At 45.0% G+C, this 16,887-nt stretch overlaps 2 protein-coding genes across 5 annotated transcripts in view; one reads left to right on the top strand and one right to left on the bottom strand.

Moving 5' to 3' along the window:
- Window positions 1-16,156, bottom strand: part of WASHC5 (WASH complex subunit 5) — a 106,742-nt gene extending 90,586 nt beyond the window's left edge. For 2 of the 4 annotated variants that reach the window (XM_060201575.1, XM_016195015.2), the window contains exons 1-6: window positions 15,945-16,156; window positions 6,804-7,115; window positions 6,215-6,360; window positions 4,709-4,793; window positions 3,496-3,596; window positions 2,458-2,650 (exon numbers count right to left, since the gene is read on the bottom strand). In XM_060201575.1, coding sequence (XP_060057558.1) covers window positions 2,458-2,650; window positions 3,496-3,596; window positions 4,709-4,793; window positions 6,215-6,360; window positions 6,804-6,989 — 711 coding nt within the window. In that variant the 5' untranslated portion in view covers window positions 6,990-7,115; window positions 15,945-16,156. Of the gene's footprint in view, window positions 1-2,457; window positions 2,651-3,495; window positions 3,597-4,708; window positions 4,794-6,214; window positions 6,361-6,803; window positions 7,116-8,684; window positions 8,759-15,944 lie in introns of those variants that run through there. The other 2 variants (XM_060201593.1, XM_060201584.1) reach the window with 2 other exon arrangements.
- A 334-nt stretch (window positions 16,157-16,490) lies between these two features.
- Window positions 16,491-16,887, top strand: part of NSMCE2 (NSE2 (MMS21) homolog, SMC5-SMC6 complex SUMO ligase) — a 295,700-nt gene continuing 295,303 nt past the window's right edge. Inside the window, exon 1 of the mRNA XM_060201567.1 lies at window positions 16,491-16,577. The gene's annotated coding sequence lies outside the window, so the exon portion shown is untranslated. The remainder of the gene's footprint in view (window positions 16,578-16,887) is intronic.

The following is a 16,887-nucleotide window of genomic DNA, read 5'->3' as shown; positions in this document are numbered from 1 at the left end:
TAATTTGAAGTTTTCCTTTAAGAAGGCTTTAGCTGTTTCTCCCAGGTCCCACGTCTGTATCTTTCCCATCAGGAATGATCTGGCAGCACTGACAGGCTACACTCACTGCTATTTTCTCACGTCATATCCATTTTTCTGCTCCCTAGAATTTGACTGCTTCCGACATCTTACTGGGATTTTGTAAGGTTACTCCTACCCTTACAACCACTCTGTTAAATTTTCTTTCTTGGGTTACCAGACACCACTCTCTCTTCTCAATCTGCTTTGCTGAGTGTTTGCGGTGTTTCTTGTCCACCTACTAGCTGCTGCCATGTTCCAGAGCGCCATCACCTCATGCATTTGGGATCTTTGGTTGCACATTTCAGGCTGCCATCAACAGAAAGGGAGACTCTTGCAATATTGCATGGAACCTGCAGGCAGGAGTGTAACCAACCTATGGAAAGTCCCTTGATCTGCACACTAAAAAACCTTTTGTTTCTCTCCTTGATGTGTGTATCCAACTTCTCTCTCTCTCTGGACTGTACATCATACACATAGAAGAATGAACATGCAATGCTCCAAATTTCACATTTTGGGTAAAGACACTACTTCTCAGGTATACTTTAAATTACCTGGAGATAGAGAATCTGATCTTTCTTGGGTCAAACGACTGTTCCTGGAGTGGGCAGGGAGGTCCAGGACAGAGAGAGGGAGACATGCAGGATAGCCACAGCTTCTCTGTGGCTGATAAAGATCACAAAGCACAGCAGTCCCGACGAGCAGTCAAGGTAGACTGCTTAGACGTGGAGGGGAGACAGAGGCATGAGGGAAACAACGAAGGCTGTGAAGCCACTCAGACCTAAATTTAAATCACGTTTCTGCCACCTAGTTAAGCTCCCTGAGCCTCATGCTTCTCAATAGCATCATGAGGACAATACTATCACCTATTTCCCATGACAGCTGCAAGGAACAGAGAACAACTTATGAAAAGACACTCCATGAGTCTGCATCATACTTTTTTTTTTTTTTTTTTTTTTTTTTTAAGAATTTCTTTATGAGAAAGATAGGAGAGAAAAAGAACCAGACATCACTCTGGTACATGTGCTGCTGGGGACTGAACTCAGGACCTCATGCTTGAGTCCAATACTTTATCCACTGCGTCACCTCCCAGACCACCATACTTAATTCTTAATAAATGGCAACACATGCTATAAAGGACTGGCAAACTGAGAAATGTTATGCGTGTACAAACTATTGTATTTACTGTTGACTATAAAACATTAATTCCCCAATAAAAAAGTTTATTTAATTTGCATGATTAAATGATATTCAATTCTCATAGGTTCAACCTTTGACTTTTTAAAAATTTTATTTTACCAGAGCACTGCTCAGTTCTGATTTATGGTGGTGCAGGGAGTTGAACCTGGGATTCTGGAGACTCAAAGCATTAGTGTCTCTTTGCAGAACCATTATGCTATCTACCCCTCCACCTTAGGTTCAACTCTTTACTCACTTTGAATAAGAATGGTACATGTGCTACTGGGGATTGAACTCAGGACCTCATGCTTGCTTGTGAGTCCAATGCCTTATCCACTGCGCCACTTCCCAGACCACGTGAGACAGCTTTCTTTTTCTTTCTTTCTTCTGCTACATACTTTATTCTTGCCTGTTTCTATCTTTCCAGCTTTCAAATGCTGCAGGATCCTTCAGTCCTGTTCGTGCTGCCTACTTTGCTAGACAAAAGTTATGCTCTGTCTCTTGCTCCTGATTACCCTGTGCTTCCATTAGGGAAAATCCCATAGTGTTTTCCCATGGTTCTTTTATTTATCTGCCTTATCTCCTCAAGAAGATCATCATACGGAAGGGACATAGCTGCCTTTGTCAGTAGTGGATCCCCAACCCTAACGTGTAGACAGATGCTACTGTACATAACTATTTCTTAAATGAATGACTGGAAAGTTGCAAGTACTTTTAAAATCTACTTCTAATTCCATCTCCTGAAATTACCGTTTTGTCAAAATAAACACCTCTCCTTCTTGTACCAACCTATAGCACAGTTGGTATCAACTCACCAATTCTTAATTGCTTTTATTCTATTGTTGAAAATTTTTTCTGTATTTATTTTCCCTTTTGTTGCTCTTGGTTTTTTTTTTTATTGTTGTTGTAGTTATTGTTGTTGTTACTGATGTTGTTAGGACAGAAATGGAGAGAGGAGGGGAAGACTCTAAAGAGGAGGAGAGAAAGACACCTGCAGATCTGCTTCACCACCTGTGAAGCAACTCCCCTGCAGGTGGGGAGCCAGGAGCTCAAACCTGGATCCTTATGCCGGTCCTCGCATTTCGTGCCGTGTGCTTAACTCGCTGCACTACAGCCCGACTCCCAACTGTCTTTATTCTTTAGAGAGGGATGCAAGGAGTAACGGAGGGAAGTGAAATCAGTGTTTTAAATGATTAAGATCTGAGCAAAATCAATCCCCACCTGGTTGTAAATATCATCTGACCGTAGTCGACCAATGACCATACTGATGAAGGTCTCATTGACAGGCACTCTCTGGAAATAGCTTTCAGGATAGTTGGGTGGTCTTTTGGCTCCGGGTTGGCTAGAATAGCCTGTACTTCGAAGCAGTTTACAAATATCATCCATATTTGAATCAGCAGAAGACCGAGCAGCACTGAGCCATGTTCACAATGGGAAATAAAAGGCCCAAAAAAACACACATTTAAGAAACTCAAAACATAAGAATTTCATTGTACTCTACATAGAAGAGATTCAAAAGGACAATAAACATATTAAAAAATGCTCCTAGTTATTGACTGCTCCTAGTTATTATTTGCATGTCAGAGACATGCAAATAAAAACAATGAGATGCCACTTCACTCCTGTGAGAATGTCACACATCAGAAAGGACAGCAGCAACAGATGCTGGAGAGGGTGTGGGGACAAAGGAGCCCTCCTGCACTGCTGGTGGGATGTCAATGGATCCAGCCCCTGTGGGGAGCAGTCTGGAGAACTCTCAAAAGGCTAGAAATGGACCTGCCCTATGACCCTGCAATTCCTCTCCTGGGGATATATCCTAAGGAACCCAACACATCCATCTAAAATATCTGTGTGCACCTGTGTTCATAGCAGCACAATTTGTAATAGCCAAAGCCTGAAAGCAACTCAGGTGTCCAACAACAGATGAGTGTCTATATACATAATGGAATGCTACTCAGCTATTAAAAATGGTGAATTCACTTTACTCCATCTTGGATAGAGCTTGAAGATATCATGTTAATAAGTGAGATACACCAGAAGCAAAAGGATGAATATGAGATGATCTCACTCATAGACAGAAGTTGAAAAACAAGAATGAAAAGTATAATATTCTCTTTTCTGCAGGGGTAGCTAGCATAATGGTTATGCAAGGGACTCTTATTTTTCTGGATCATAGTGTTGCTATTCATAATGAAAGAAGCATGGAAATCTACACCAAGCCAGGATTTCCAGACGATGCAGACCTGAAACCAGGAGTACCTGTATCGATAATAAGAAACCAGCATTCTCTCTCTGACTTCTCCTTCAATCTTTTGGTCAATGACAAGCAGCATAACTCCATAGAGGTATAGTGCTTCACACTACGAAAATAGAAGACAATGGTCAATTTTGCTGAAGTCTTATCATAGTAAAGGTCAGAAGATGACTTTGCTCCAATTCTCCTGAAATTTTTTTATCTGTTTTTCCTTTATGGTGTGTGTGTAGGATTAATGGTTTATAGTCAACAGTAAAATATCATACCTGGTAACTTCCCAAAGTTTTATATCACCATCAGAATACAAAAATTCTAGGTCCAGGTGGTGACACACCTACATAAGTGCTCACACTACAGTACAAGGACCCAGGTTCAAGGACCTGGTCCCCACCTGCAGGGGGAAAGCTTCTCAAGTGGTGAAGCAGGGCTGCAGGTGTCTCTCTGTCTCTTTCCCTCTCCCCTTCTTCAATTTCTATCTCTATCTAATAAATAAAACAATTAAAAAAGTTTTTTCATCCCCTGCACACAACGGGCTACAATATGTAGTGGAAAAACAAATTTTAATTCACAACGATCATCTTTTGCCTATTTTAAAAAATATTTTGCATAGGCTATTGAATGAAGCACCAGTATTATCTTTATAAATTCGCTCACATACTTATCAAATATTTCATATGTGATCACAAGATAGCAGATACCAGGCTACGTCTCCGAATGCAAGCAATAGAGAACACAGAATTTTTGGGTGAGACAATTGTTCACTTGGTAGAACATGTGCCTTATCATACACGAGGCACAGAGGTTAAGCCCAACACCACAAGAAAGAACCATGGACTATGGAGCAGTGCTGTAGTGTTTCTCCCTCTTCCTGGTTCCCCTTCCATAAATAAAAATAGGTGAACAAACAGGACTAGGGACGTTATTTGATTTTAACACACATACATGAGGTCCTGAATCCATTTTTGGCACTGAAACAAAAAGAAGAAAAGTGGCATTTTTAATAATGAGGAAGCTAATAACTTCCATCAATTGTTATTTATTTGAGATGCTGCTCAAACTCTGAAGTTCAGAGAGAAATCTGCCAGCCTACAAATATTAGGGAGTTAGATAATCGTCATTCATTTATTTTGATCCTCTATTATTTTTGACTTAGAGGAAAAAAGTGTTGCTAAGCTTGGCATTCTTGAATTTCTATTTTAAATGGTCAGTTAAACTTACTAGGAGTTGTTTTCCATCTTCATTAAGAAGCACAGTTTCTAGGGTTTGCTGAATGTAAACACCTTCATTGAGATCATCTAGGTATCTAGAAATGAAACCCCAAAGATGTCAGTCATTAATAATAAACACTTTAACATCTTTAAAGATGGGAGGTAGATTTTTACTAGATAGGGCATGATACCAGGCACCGGGTTGATGGGACAGCTCACCTGGGAAGGTGATTCCTTTGCCACATGGGGCTCAGGCTAAAACCCAAACCCCACCACTCTGGGGGGAGCTTCAGTGTGGTGATGTCTTTCCCTTTCTCCCTCTATTTCTCTATCTGAAAAATTCAGTTTAGAGAGCTGAAGCTCTACAGATGACAACATTTGAAAAAAGAATACTGGGTGCAGGCGTTGTTGTTGGTGGCACACCTGTTACCACACACAAGGACCTGGGTTCAAGCCCACCTAACAGAAAGGATGCTTCATGAGCAGTGAAGCAGGTCTGCAGGTGTCTCTTTCTCTCTTCCCCTCCCCTTTCAATTTTTCTGTTCTATCTAATAAGAATAGAAAGTGGGGGAATAATAAATGCAGTGGATTCATAGTGCAGGCATCAAGCCCCAGGTGATAATCTTAGTAGCAAAAAAAGAGGAAGGAAGGAAGGAAAGGAGGAGGGAAGGAAGGAATGGAGGAAAAAAAGTAAAACAATACTGACCATCAAATAATTCAAAGCACTTCAAATTCTTTAGGAATAGTCTTGTGAGGAATACATACAGATTAGAACACTAACTGGCATGCCAGAAGTTCAGAGATTCCAGCCTTAATGCCTGACCATCCTTTATGCCAGGGCTGAGCAGACTCTAGCTTTTCTTCTCTCCCTCTCCTTCTCTCATAAAATAAATAAACAATCTTAAAAAAGGTATCAGGTTTCAGTGATTAGGGCTACAGACTGAGGTTTATGAATACTATGTGATAAAGGAGCGTTCCCTAGTCCTGATTTATGAATTACATCTATTTTAGGAGCAATAGCACAAGAACAAGGAATAGCAAATTTAAAAATTGATGGGTAGGTGGGGGAGATATCACAATGACCATGCAAAAGACTTTCATCCCTGGGGCTCCAATGTCCCAGGTTCAATGCCGGTCAATGAGCAGCAGAGGCTGGAAGGCAGAGGCTGTGTGGCTAGGGATAAGAAGGGAGGCCGCAATTCACTAAAACTACAAAAATAAGGGCTTTACATTCTCCTGTGTTTTCCATACAAGATAGTAGAATATGATCATAACCTCCAAGATTAAAAAATCATATGACTTAGTATAAATCAAGATTTTTACAATATTTTACAAGAGCAGGGAGTTATAATGAAGTTCTAACACATGAAAGATGACTACTGTCACAGAGAGAAAAAGACAGTTATGCCTAGTATAATTTTGTAAATTTTTAGCAACTTAGAAAGATGTGCATGTCCTAGGATGTCCCTTTCCACTATTTATTATCATGACAAGCTATTACAAAATTAATCAATACCTGTTTAAATCTACAATATATTTATGTACACTTTGAAATGCTAAATAAAATCTGGTCACAATTTCTATGTTGTTTTCACGAAATTCTTCGTCTAAGTCTTGTAGGTCTGGCTTGGCTTCCAGTTTGCTTTCCCATAACTCTGGACCCTAAGGAGAAAAACACACTTGTGAAATGTCAGCAGATGCTTACTTGTTGGCAAAAATTTCTAAAGTGTCCTTAAAAAATCTGTTCTTATGTATTAAAAAGAATCATAAAAATTTAAAGCAGAGGAACAGAAAGTAATGATACCGGAAGACATAAGAATTGCTTTAAGAAAAATGCATGACTATTATAAACATAACTGACATGCTTCCAGGTGTGATGTATTTCATTCTGTCAGCTACCTTTTCAAGCTTTGACAGTACTGTGTTTGGGCCTCCACCTAGTAGTACTTCATGTTATTTTACATTAATAGAAGATGTTAAATTGGGTACAAAAGTTTTCTTTTAAAATTCCTTCTCCACAACAACTTTGCATACCAGAGTTCCATGGTTCCCAAGAAAGCATGCTTTTGTAGAAAAGACAGTGGTAACAATATGAGGTAGATTACCTTAAAATAGCTGAAATCAAATATGATGTCTCCATATTTCTGTTGATCAGCTCGCTCTTTTAACCTGAACACGGCAGGAATAAACTCTGAAAGCCTCAAGAGCTCAGCAATGATGGCATTGCCACAGGAAACAATCCTTAGGACTGCCTGGCCACAGAGGTTGTTCTCAGCCAGGAAGTCCAGCATTGTGAGGACCAACAATTGCTCAGTGCTTGGCCAACGAAATGTTTGCCTGGCTTCAGAGCTGGTGTATGTCAGTCATTAGATGAAAGATGTGCTGAAATAGTGGCTGCTCCATTAAAGTACCTGCATCTGGAAAAAAGAAAAAGATGTGAAAATCCCAATTCTCTAAGAAAGCATTTGCAACACATACTATTGCTCCCCCAAACTTAAAAAATAAATAAATAAGTAAATAAAGCAGAGTTCTGATATGGAGGGAGGGCACTTCCCCCTCTACTCTTCCTATTTTCTGTGGGGTGGGCATTGCTCTGTCAACAATGGCTGCCTGGGTCACTTTTCTCCCTGAGGAAAGACCTGACACAGAGATTTTTGAATGGAGGAGGAGCATACACGGCTTGGATGTGCCATAAATTGCATGCCTTATGATTAGCACACAACCGCAGGCCGGATACAGATTGGAAAACATCTGGACAGCACCTCACGGCGGGAACTGCAGGGTTAAAGTAGCAGCATGCCCAAACTTCCCTTTCAAGTTCCACACCAACATTTGCATAACCCTATGAAGACTTATAAATGCTATTATCAAATCAGTCTGAAAGTCTTACAGTTGAGCAAGTAAGCATCTACCTGAACTGGCCACTTGTTTCTCTTGATTTCTGATCTGGGTAGGCCTGGGCCGTGCAGGATACTAAGTTTTGTGACTACTGTTAGTAGGTATTCTCCTGAATGTTCCTGGAGATAACTGATTTTCCTTAAGCAACCACTTCTTGACAAGAACTGCTTTTGCCAGGCTGGATATAAAAACAATTAACCTGTTCACCTTCTGGTGTAATGGTTCTCAGCTTGGCTGCAAAACAGAACAGAACTACCTGCAACCTTGGGTTTCTGATAAATAAGTAAAATGCACTCCAATGAATGTCTTTTTCTTTTTTCCAACAGGGTTATTGCTGGGGCTACTTCTGGTCTCTATTTTGTACTCTCACTCTTACTCCTCCTCCTCCTCTTCTCTCCTCCCTTTTTTTTTTTTTTGTTGTTGTTGTTAGAGACAGAGAGGAGGAAGGGAGGGAAAGAGAATGGGAGGAAGAAAGGGAGAAAGGGAGACAGACAGACAGACACACACACACACACACACACACACACACACACACACACACACACACCCCTGTAGCACAGCTTCACCACTCACGCAGCTTGTCCCCTAGAAGTATGAAATGGGCTTGAATGTAGACTGTCATGCGTGCTGATGTGTGCACTCTACCAGGTGTGCCACTGCCAGCCCCCATAAGAATCTATTTTAAAGAAATCATCTAGATCATTCTCATGTGTAGTCATGATTGAGAATAACTGGTTTTGTGGAAGACAGGAGCACATATGTAAAATAAATTGCAATATTCATCTTTATATCAATGGTGGTCTACTTATTCCCTGACATGAGAAGAATGTTGAGTGCACAATGACAATATAGCCATGTTAACTGGACTTGAAAAAAACACAAACAAGCAAACAACTCCGGCCAGTCTCCAAGACTTTGTTAGAACTATGGTAGCTATTGTGGGACGGGGTACAGAACTCTGGTGGTAAGTAAGGTGTGGAACTATACCCTGTCATCTGACTGTCTTGTAAAAAATTATTAAATCACTAATAAATCATGTTTCTTCAAACCAAAACAATAAAGGTATGTAACAGGTGAAACTTACTTACAAAACTGTTAGGGAGATGAACAAGGTAGAAAACAGTGAAGTATCTGAGTGTATGCCCAAGAAGAAAAAAAATCAGTGTGACTCACAATGAATAGACAATATGGAGACCTTACTAGTGTTTGGAAAGCTACTTTTTATTTTATTTTATTATTATTATTATTAGTTTTTTTCACCACTAGGGCTTTATTTGCTCCAGGATAACTTTTTCAGATTGAGAGAGCTAGAGGCACAGCGAAAAGAACTCACTGGAGTCCCAGTGAGTTCCAGTTCCAGTGACTTCTAGTGAGTCAGGCTCACATCTGACTGCACATATTTGCCAACTATGGGAAGGTATTCTACTAAGCGATCTTTAGTAAAGTAGGGGCTACTAAGAACTAAGGCTGGAGGAGAAAAATAAAAAACTATAAAGAAAGACACCTCTTAAATAGTATACAGTATTTAAAAGTCTTTCTATAGTTAAGGTTTAGAAGACAATTTGATGCATGTGGCGCAAAGAGCAAGGACTGGCGTAAGGATCCTGGTTCAAGCCCCTGGCTCCCCACCTGCAGGGGAGTCCTTCACAGGCGGTGAAGTAGGTCTGCAGGTGTCTGTCTTTCTCTCCTCCTCTCTGTCTTCCCCTCCTCTCTCCATTTCTCTCTGTTCTATCCAACAACAACAACAATATTAACTACAATAAAACAACAAGGATAACAAAAGGGAATAAATAAATATTAAAAAGACAATTTGAAATGGAGAGGCAGACAGAAAGTTGATTTTTGAAATATTCAAGTGACTTAATAATCTAAGGAGAGCTAGCAGTCTACCATAAAAACAGGGAAAAGATACAGAGGTAACTGATGAAAAGTAATGCACATGATACATGCATAAAAAAGTCTAACTTGTTGCAGTGAAAGAGTTGGAAAACTAAACTAGCTGTCAAACATCACTTCATTTGAGTAGGTAGGCAATGACTGGTTTTCATCTTTTTTTTTTTTCAGCTGCTAGAGTGCAGGGCTTACATGCTTGGGTCTCCTACTTTGCTTCCCTGTGTCTTATGGTAAGTGGTACTCTGTTAAGTATAAAATGTCTTATACCCAACTATAAGGGAAGCCTCACTAACAGTGAAGCAGTGAGACAGGTGTCTCTCTTTTTCTCTCCTCATCTTCCCTTATCTCTCAATTCCTGTCTCTATCCAAAGTTATTATAATTGATTAATAAAAGGAAAATATTTACCCCCTTCTATTCCAGCTGAGCCTTCAGATGATAGCTTCCTTTCACTGTGTCACTGTAAACTCAAGATTTCCAAGCCAAAGGCTCTTGTCTTATCCACATCCCTGATTTCAGACTATAAACAATGTAAGACAATAACTTTATTTCTTAAGCCACTAGGCTTGGTTGCTAGTTCCTTTACATTGGGTAACACTCTGGGAAAAGGGCATTCTAAGCAGAAGTTACAAGATGTGGAAAGGTCTCAAAACAGCAATGTGCTAGATATATTTACAGAATAAAAAAGTGGCTAAAGTGAGTCACTTCACTTAAAAGGAAAGTGGTGTGGAGTGAGCAAGGAATAGAGTAGAGCTCAAGGCTGGTGGACGGAATTAGCTTTAAAAGCAGGGAGAATTTAGAAACCACTATGGTTGTCCAGAACTCTCATGAGGGTATCCTATAAAACATATCAAGACATACATTATTAATAAGTCTTTTTAGTTTTCTCTGTAATGCTTGAATGCTATAGTCTCACTAATCTCTTTAACAAACTGGATTCCCGATAATTTCATCCCAGTTTTTTTGCACTGACATGGTCTGGCCTTCAAAACTCGAGGGAAAAATCACCTTTAATAAAGACCATCAAACTAACCCAGTTTTATCCCCAGCAGGATAAAATTTTAGAATCAATTAAGAGGAAGAAAAGTTATGATTAACAACTCTAACAGCTGCCAGATTTTGGAAACAAAGACAGGACAGACAATGAAGTCATGGAGAGTGCAGGTATCAAAGTAACATTGCCTGCCTTCCTTCCCAACAAAGCAAGGGTCAGATAAACTCAGCACTTGTGCATATGTGGTCAGGGATGTTTAAATATGGGGAAATGACATCAATCAGGATTTCTTTTGGCCAACTCCATATCTTTATTCTTAAAACCTTGCCTACAAGGTACACTGTAGATTCTTTCTCTGTCACCATGATGGCTACTGCTGGGAATTCCTGCCTGCCTACATGATGAAATCAACCATTCCTAGACTTTTTTTCTTTTTTTTTCTGGAAAAAAAAGGGAAAATGAGAGAGAGAGAGAAGACATACACCGCTGTACTGCTTCACTACCCATGAAGTTTCCCTCGGGACCCTTGGCTTGAACCAGGATTCTCGCACTGGGCAATGTATGCACTCTACGCAACTTTCAAAATCTAATTTTGCGAGACATTTCAGATAAACTGTTCTAGTGTTGGCTAAATAACTGGCCCTAAAGGATAGAACAGAATGTAACAACTTAGGAACCACCACTAAAGATGTATAATTACATTGTAGCAATCTCAAAGGCAATTAAGCTTTAGCTGAGTATTCAAAAATCACTCTAGAACGAGGTGTAAATAAATATTGTAGAAGATACTTTCACATTTTCCTTTCAAAGTTTTTCTTGGTGCCCAGAATGAAAAAAATTGTTACAGAGACCAGCTTTCTCATACTCTAGTAATATTAGGCATGAAACAATACCAGACATTCTGCTCAAATTCCCAATTTTCTTGTACAACTCTCCCAGAAGACTGGTTAAAACTTCATTTTCAAAAATTTACTATTTTTTATTTTGCAAAGTAATTGTAAACAAATGATAACATACTTTCAGCAATGACATGGCATCAATTTACCATTTAACCAGTACATAAAGAATTTAATTATGGGAGTTAGGTGGTAGTGCAGCGGGTTAAGAACATGTGGCGCTAAGCACAAGGACCGGCTTAAGGATTCTGTTCAAGCCCCTGGCTCCGCACCTGCAGGGGAGTCGCTTCACAGGCGGTGAAGCAGGTCTGTAGTTGTCTATCTTCCTCTCCTCCACTCTGTCTTCCACTCCTCTCTCCATTTCTCTCTGTCCTATCCAACAATGATGACATCAATAACAACAACAATAATAACTACAACAATAGTAAGAAACAAGAGCAACAAAAAAGGAAATATAATAATTGAATTATAAGAAAATTATGCCCCTCAATCACTCCAAAGTTAATCTTATCAGACAAAGTAAGGACTACAAAAGCTGGATAAGGGCAAAAGACTAGCATACTTTAATGATGGCTCTTTAGTTACTACCAGGCCACCCCATCACCTGGGGCCTAGATCTCTAACAGATCCCTCCCTCCATTATCACTGGTCAGCTCCATTAGGAACAACATAATGGATCCCTTTGTGGGTCCCTATAGGGCCTGGCCCTCACTGTGGATCAACAATGGCAAGGAATGTTTCATTCTCTGAAGGGAGGTTGGATAGCATACCCTGCCTATCACTAAGGATGACGGTCTTGAAATTGGTGCAGCCTGGAATGTTCCTAGCTGTGACCAAGGAATATCCTAAAGGGATGCAGAGGTTACATAGACTCCTGTGCTGAATATGGGCCCCAGATCAAATCTATGGGATTTACAGTTAACAATATTTATAACACTTTTCCCATATTTGGGAGCTACTTTCTTCTCTGATCCAGCTTTCCCGTCCTTTTCCCAACTATGACACCATCTCCCTAGACAATTACTTAGGTCAGGCACAGGCAAAAAATTGTTGGGACATGGGCCCCTTGGAATATACCTAAAATAGACCTACTAGCTTTTTCCAAAACGGAGACCCCCCGCCCCAAACTTCATCTGCAATATTACAGCCTTTAGGTTCATAATTAGTCAACAATTTTCTCTGCTTTCTAGCTTAAGTCTTTTCTCAACCACCAGGTTCCAGATGCTACCATGATGCCAACCTGACTACCCTGGGCAGAGGACCCCACTATGTGTCCTGGAGCCCCACGCCACTAGGGAAAGAAAAAGACAGGCTGGGAGTATGGATCGACCTGTCAATGCCCATGTTCAGTGGGGAAGCAATTACAGAAGCCAGACCTTCCACCTTCTGCTCCCAATAATGACCCTGGGTTCATACCCCCAGAGGGTTAAAAGAATAGGGAAGCTATCAGGGGAGGGGATGGGATATGGAGATCTGGTGGTGGGAATTGTGTGGAGTTGTACCCCTCTTATCCTATAGTCACCTCAGTGAGGGGGGTATACACTCCCTAATACTCCTGGGTTGGGGGGAACTGTCACACTCTCCTGTGGGAGAGACACACTGCCTCACTCTCCTGGGGTGGGAGTGGGGAGATACACACACTGCCTCACTCTCCTGTGGGGGAGATACACACACTGCCTCACTCTCCTGTGGGGGGGGACACACACTGCCTCACTCTACTGTGGCAGGAGATACACAAACTGCCTCTCTCTCCTGTGGGGGGGGGACACACACTGCCTCACTCTACTGTGGGGGGAGATATACACACTGCCTCACTCTCCTGTGGGAGGAGATACACACACTGCCTGACTCTCCTGTGGGGGAGATACACACACTGCCTCACTCTCCTGTGGGGAGAGATACACACACTGCCTCACTTTCCTGTGGGGGACACACACACTGTCTCACTCTACTGTGGGGGGAGATACTTACACTGCCTCACTCTGCTGTGGGGGAGATACACACACTGCCTCACTCTCCTGTGGGGGAGATACACACACTGCCTCACTCTCCTGTGGGGGAGATACACACACTGCCTCACTCTCCTGTGCGGGAGATACTTACACTGCATCACTCTACTGTGGGGGAGATACACACACTGCCTCACTCTCCTGTGGGAGGAGATACACACACTGCCTCACTCTCCTGTGGGGGAGACACACACACTGCCTCACTTTCCTGTGGGGGACACACACACTGTCTCACTCTACTGTGGGGGGAGATACATACACTGCCTTACTCTCCTGTGGGGGAGATACTTACACTGCCTCACTCTACTGTGGGGGAGATACACACACTGCCTCACTCTCTGGGGGGGGGCACACACAAACTGCCTCACTCTCCTGTGTGGAGGGGGCACACACTACCTCACTCTCCTGTGTGTGAGGGACACACTGCCTCACTCTCCTGTGGGGACACACACTGCCTCACTCTTCTGTGGGGGACACATACACAAATTGCCTCACTCTCCTGTGGGGGAAGGGGGACACAAACTGCTCACTCTCTTGTGGGGGGGGGGCGCATACTACCAAACTAATTCTCCTGTGGGAGGGACACAAACTGCCTCACTCTCCCGTGTGTGTGGGGCAAATACAGCCTCACTCTCCTGTGGGGGAGATACACACACTGCTTCACTCACTCTACACACATTGCCCACACTCCTGTGGGGGGAACACACTCCTCACTCTCCTGTGGGGGGACACACAATCCTTGATCTCCTGTGGGGGACACTCACTCCTCACTCTTCTGTGGGGACACACACTCATCACTCTCCTATGGTGATACACACTCCTCACTCTTCTGTGGGGACACAACTCCTCACTCTCCTGTGGGGACACATACTCCTCACTCTCCTGTGGGGACACACACTCCTCACTCTCCTGTGGGTGACACAGAATCCTCACTCTCCTGTGGGGACACACACTGCCTTATTCTGTGGGTACACACACTCTTCACTGTCCTGTGGGGATACACACTCCTCACTGTCCTGTGGGGACACACAATCCTTACTGTCCTGTGGGGACACACACTCCTCACTCTCCTGTGGGGGACACACACTCCTCACTCTCCTGTGGGGACACACACTCCTCACTGTCCTGTGGGGACACACACTCCTAACAGTCCTGTGGGAGACACACAATCCTCACTGTGCTGTGGGGGACACACACTCCTCACTCTCCTGTGGGACCACACACTCCTCACTCTCCTGTAGGGACACACACTCCTCACTGTCCTGTGGGGACACACACTCCTCACTGTCCTGTGGGGACACACACTCCTCACTCTCCTGTGGGGACACACACTCCTCACTCTCCTGTGGGGGACACACACTCCTCACTTTCCTGTGGGGGACACACACTCCTCACTCTCCTCACTCTCCTGTGGGGACACACACTCCTCACTCTCCTGTGGGGACACATACTCCTCACTCTCCTGTGGGGGACACACACTCCTCACTCTCCTGTGGGGACACACAGTCATTACTCTCCTGTGGGGAAACACACTCACCACTCTCCTGTGGGGACACACACTCCTCGCTCTCCTGTGGGGACACTCACTCCTCACTCTCCTGTGAGGGACACACACTCCTTGCTCTCCTGACACACTCCTCACTCTCCTGTGGTGGACACACATTTCTCACTCTCCTGTGGGGACACGCACTCCTCACTCTCCTGTGGGGACACACACTCCTCAAGCTCCTGTGGGGACACACACTCCTCGCTCTCCTGTGGGGACACACACACCTCGCTCTCCTGACACACTCCGCACTCTCCTGTGGTGGACACACACTCCTCACTCTCCTGTGGGGAACACACACTCCTCACTCTCCTGTGGGGACACACACTCCTCATACTCCTCACTCTCCTCTGGGGACACGCACTCCTCACTCTCCTGTGGGGGCCACACACTCCTCACTCTCCTCTGGGGACACTCACTCCTCACTCTCCTGTAGGGACACACACTCCTCACTCTCCTCTGGGGACACACACTCCTCACTCTCCTGTGGGGGACACACACTCCTCACTCTCCTGTGGGCCTGTGGGGGACACACACTCCTCACTCTCCTCTGGGGACACTCACTCCTCACTCTTCTCTGGGGCCACACACTCCTCACTCTCCTGTGAGGGACACACACTCCTCACTCTCCTGTGGGGGACACACACTCCTCACTCTCCTGTGGGGACACACACTCCTCACTCTCCTGTGGGGACACACACTCCTCACTCTCCTGTGGGGACACACACTCCTCACTCTCCTGTGGGGACACACACTCCTCACTCTCCTCTGGGGACACACACTCCTCACTCTCCTCTGGGGCCACACACTCCTCACTCTCCTGTGGGGGACACACACTTCTAACTCTTCTCTGGGGACACACACTTCTCACTCTCCTGTGGGGACACACACTCCTCACTCTCCTCTGGGGACACACACTCCTCACTCTCCTGTGGGGGACACACACTCCTAACTCTTCTCTGGGGCCACACACTCCTCACTGTCCTGTGGGGGACATGCACTAATCACTCACCAGTCACGTGGTACCAAGGCGCGCTGAGTTGCCTGGCTTGTGTGTCTGTCTGCAGGGTGTCCTGTGTCTGTCTACAGGGATCCTCTGTCCGCAGGGGTCTCCTCGCCGCGCTGATACAGGTCTGTCTGTCCGTCCGCTGTGGTCTCCTCACCTGCCGATGCAGGGTCCGTCTGTCTGTCTGTCGGCCGCAGGTTCTCCTCACTACCTGCTCCCCGTGCGCCGATACAGGGTCCGTCTGTTGGTCTGTCGGCCGCAGGTTCTCCTCACCCACCCGCTCCCCGTGCGCCGATGCAGGGTCTGTCTGTCTGTCGGCCGCAGGTTCTCCTCACCCCCTGCTCCCCGTGCGCCGATGCAGGGTCCGTCTGTCTGTCTGTCTGTCTGCCGCAGGTTCTCCTCACTACCGGCTTCCCGTGCGCCGATGCAGGGTCTGTCTGCCCCGCTCCCCGCGCTCGCCGCCCCTCTTCCGGCGCTGCGCGGTCACGGGACTCAGGGCGGGACCCGCACCACGTGACCAGCGCCGCGCCAGCTGATGACGCAAGAGCGCGCGCTGAGTTTCCGCGACTCCGATGCGCCTGGCGCTGGTGTCCGAGTCCTGCAGCCGTGGGCGCCGCTGACGGAGCCAGGCCGGGCCAGGTGAGGCGGGGCGCCGCGGGCCGGGGTCCGAGCACAGTCCTGCGGGTCGGGGTGCTGGTCAGGGTGCGAGCGCAGTGCCCTGCTGGCCGCGGGTGCTGGTCAGGGTGCGAGCGCAGTGCCTGCGGGTCAGGGTGCTGGTCAGGGTGTGAGCACAGTGCCCTGCGGGCCGGGGTGCTGGTCAGGGTGCGAGCACAGTGCCTGCGGGCCGGGGTGCTGGTCAGGGTTCAAGCACAGTGCCCTGCGGGCCGCGGGTGCTGGTCAGGGTGTGAGCGCAGTGCCCTGCGGGCCGCGGGTGCTGGTCAGGGTGCGA

The sequence above is a fragment of the Erinaceus europaeus genome, chromosome 1, assembly GCF_950295315.1.
Source record: "Erinaceus europaeus chromosome 1, mEriEur2.1, whole genome shotgun sequence".
NCBI lineage: Eukaryota > Metazoa > Chordata > Mammalia > Eulipotyphla > Erinaceidae > Erinaceus > Erinaceus europaeus.
This window is presented reverse-complemented; position numbering and strand designations above follow the sequence as displayed.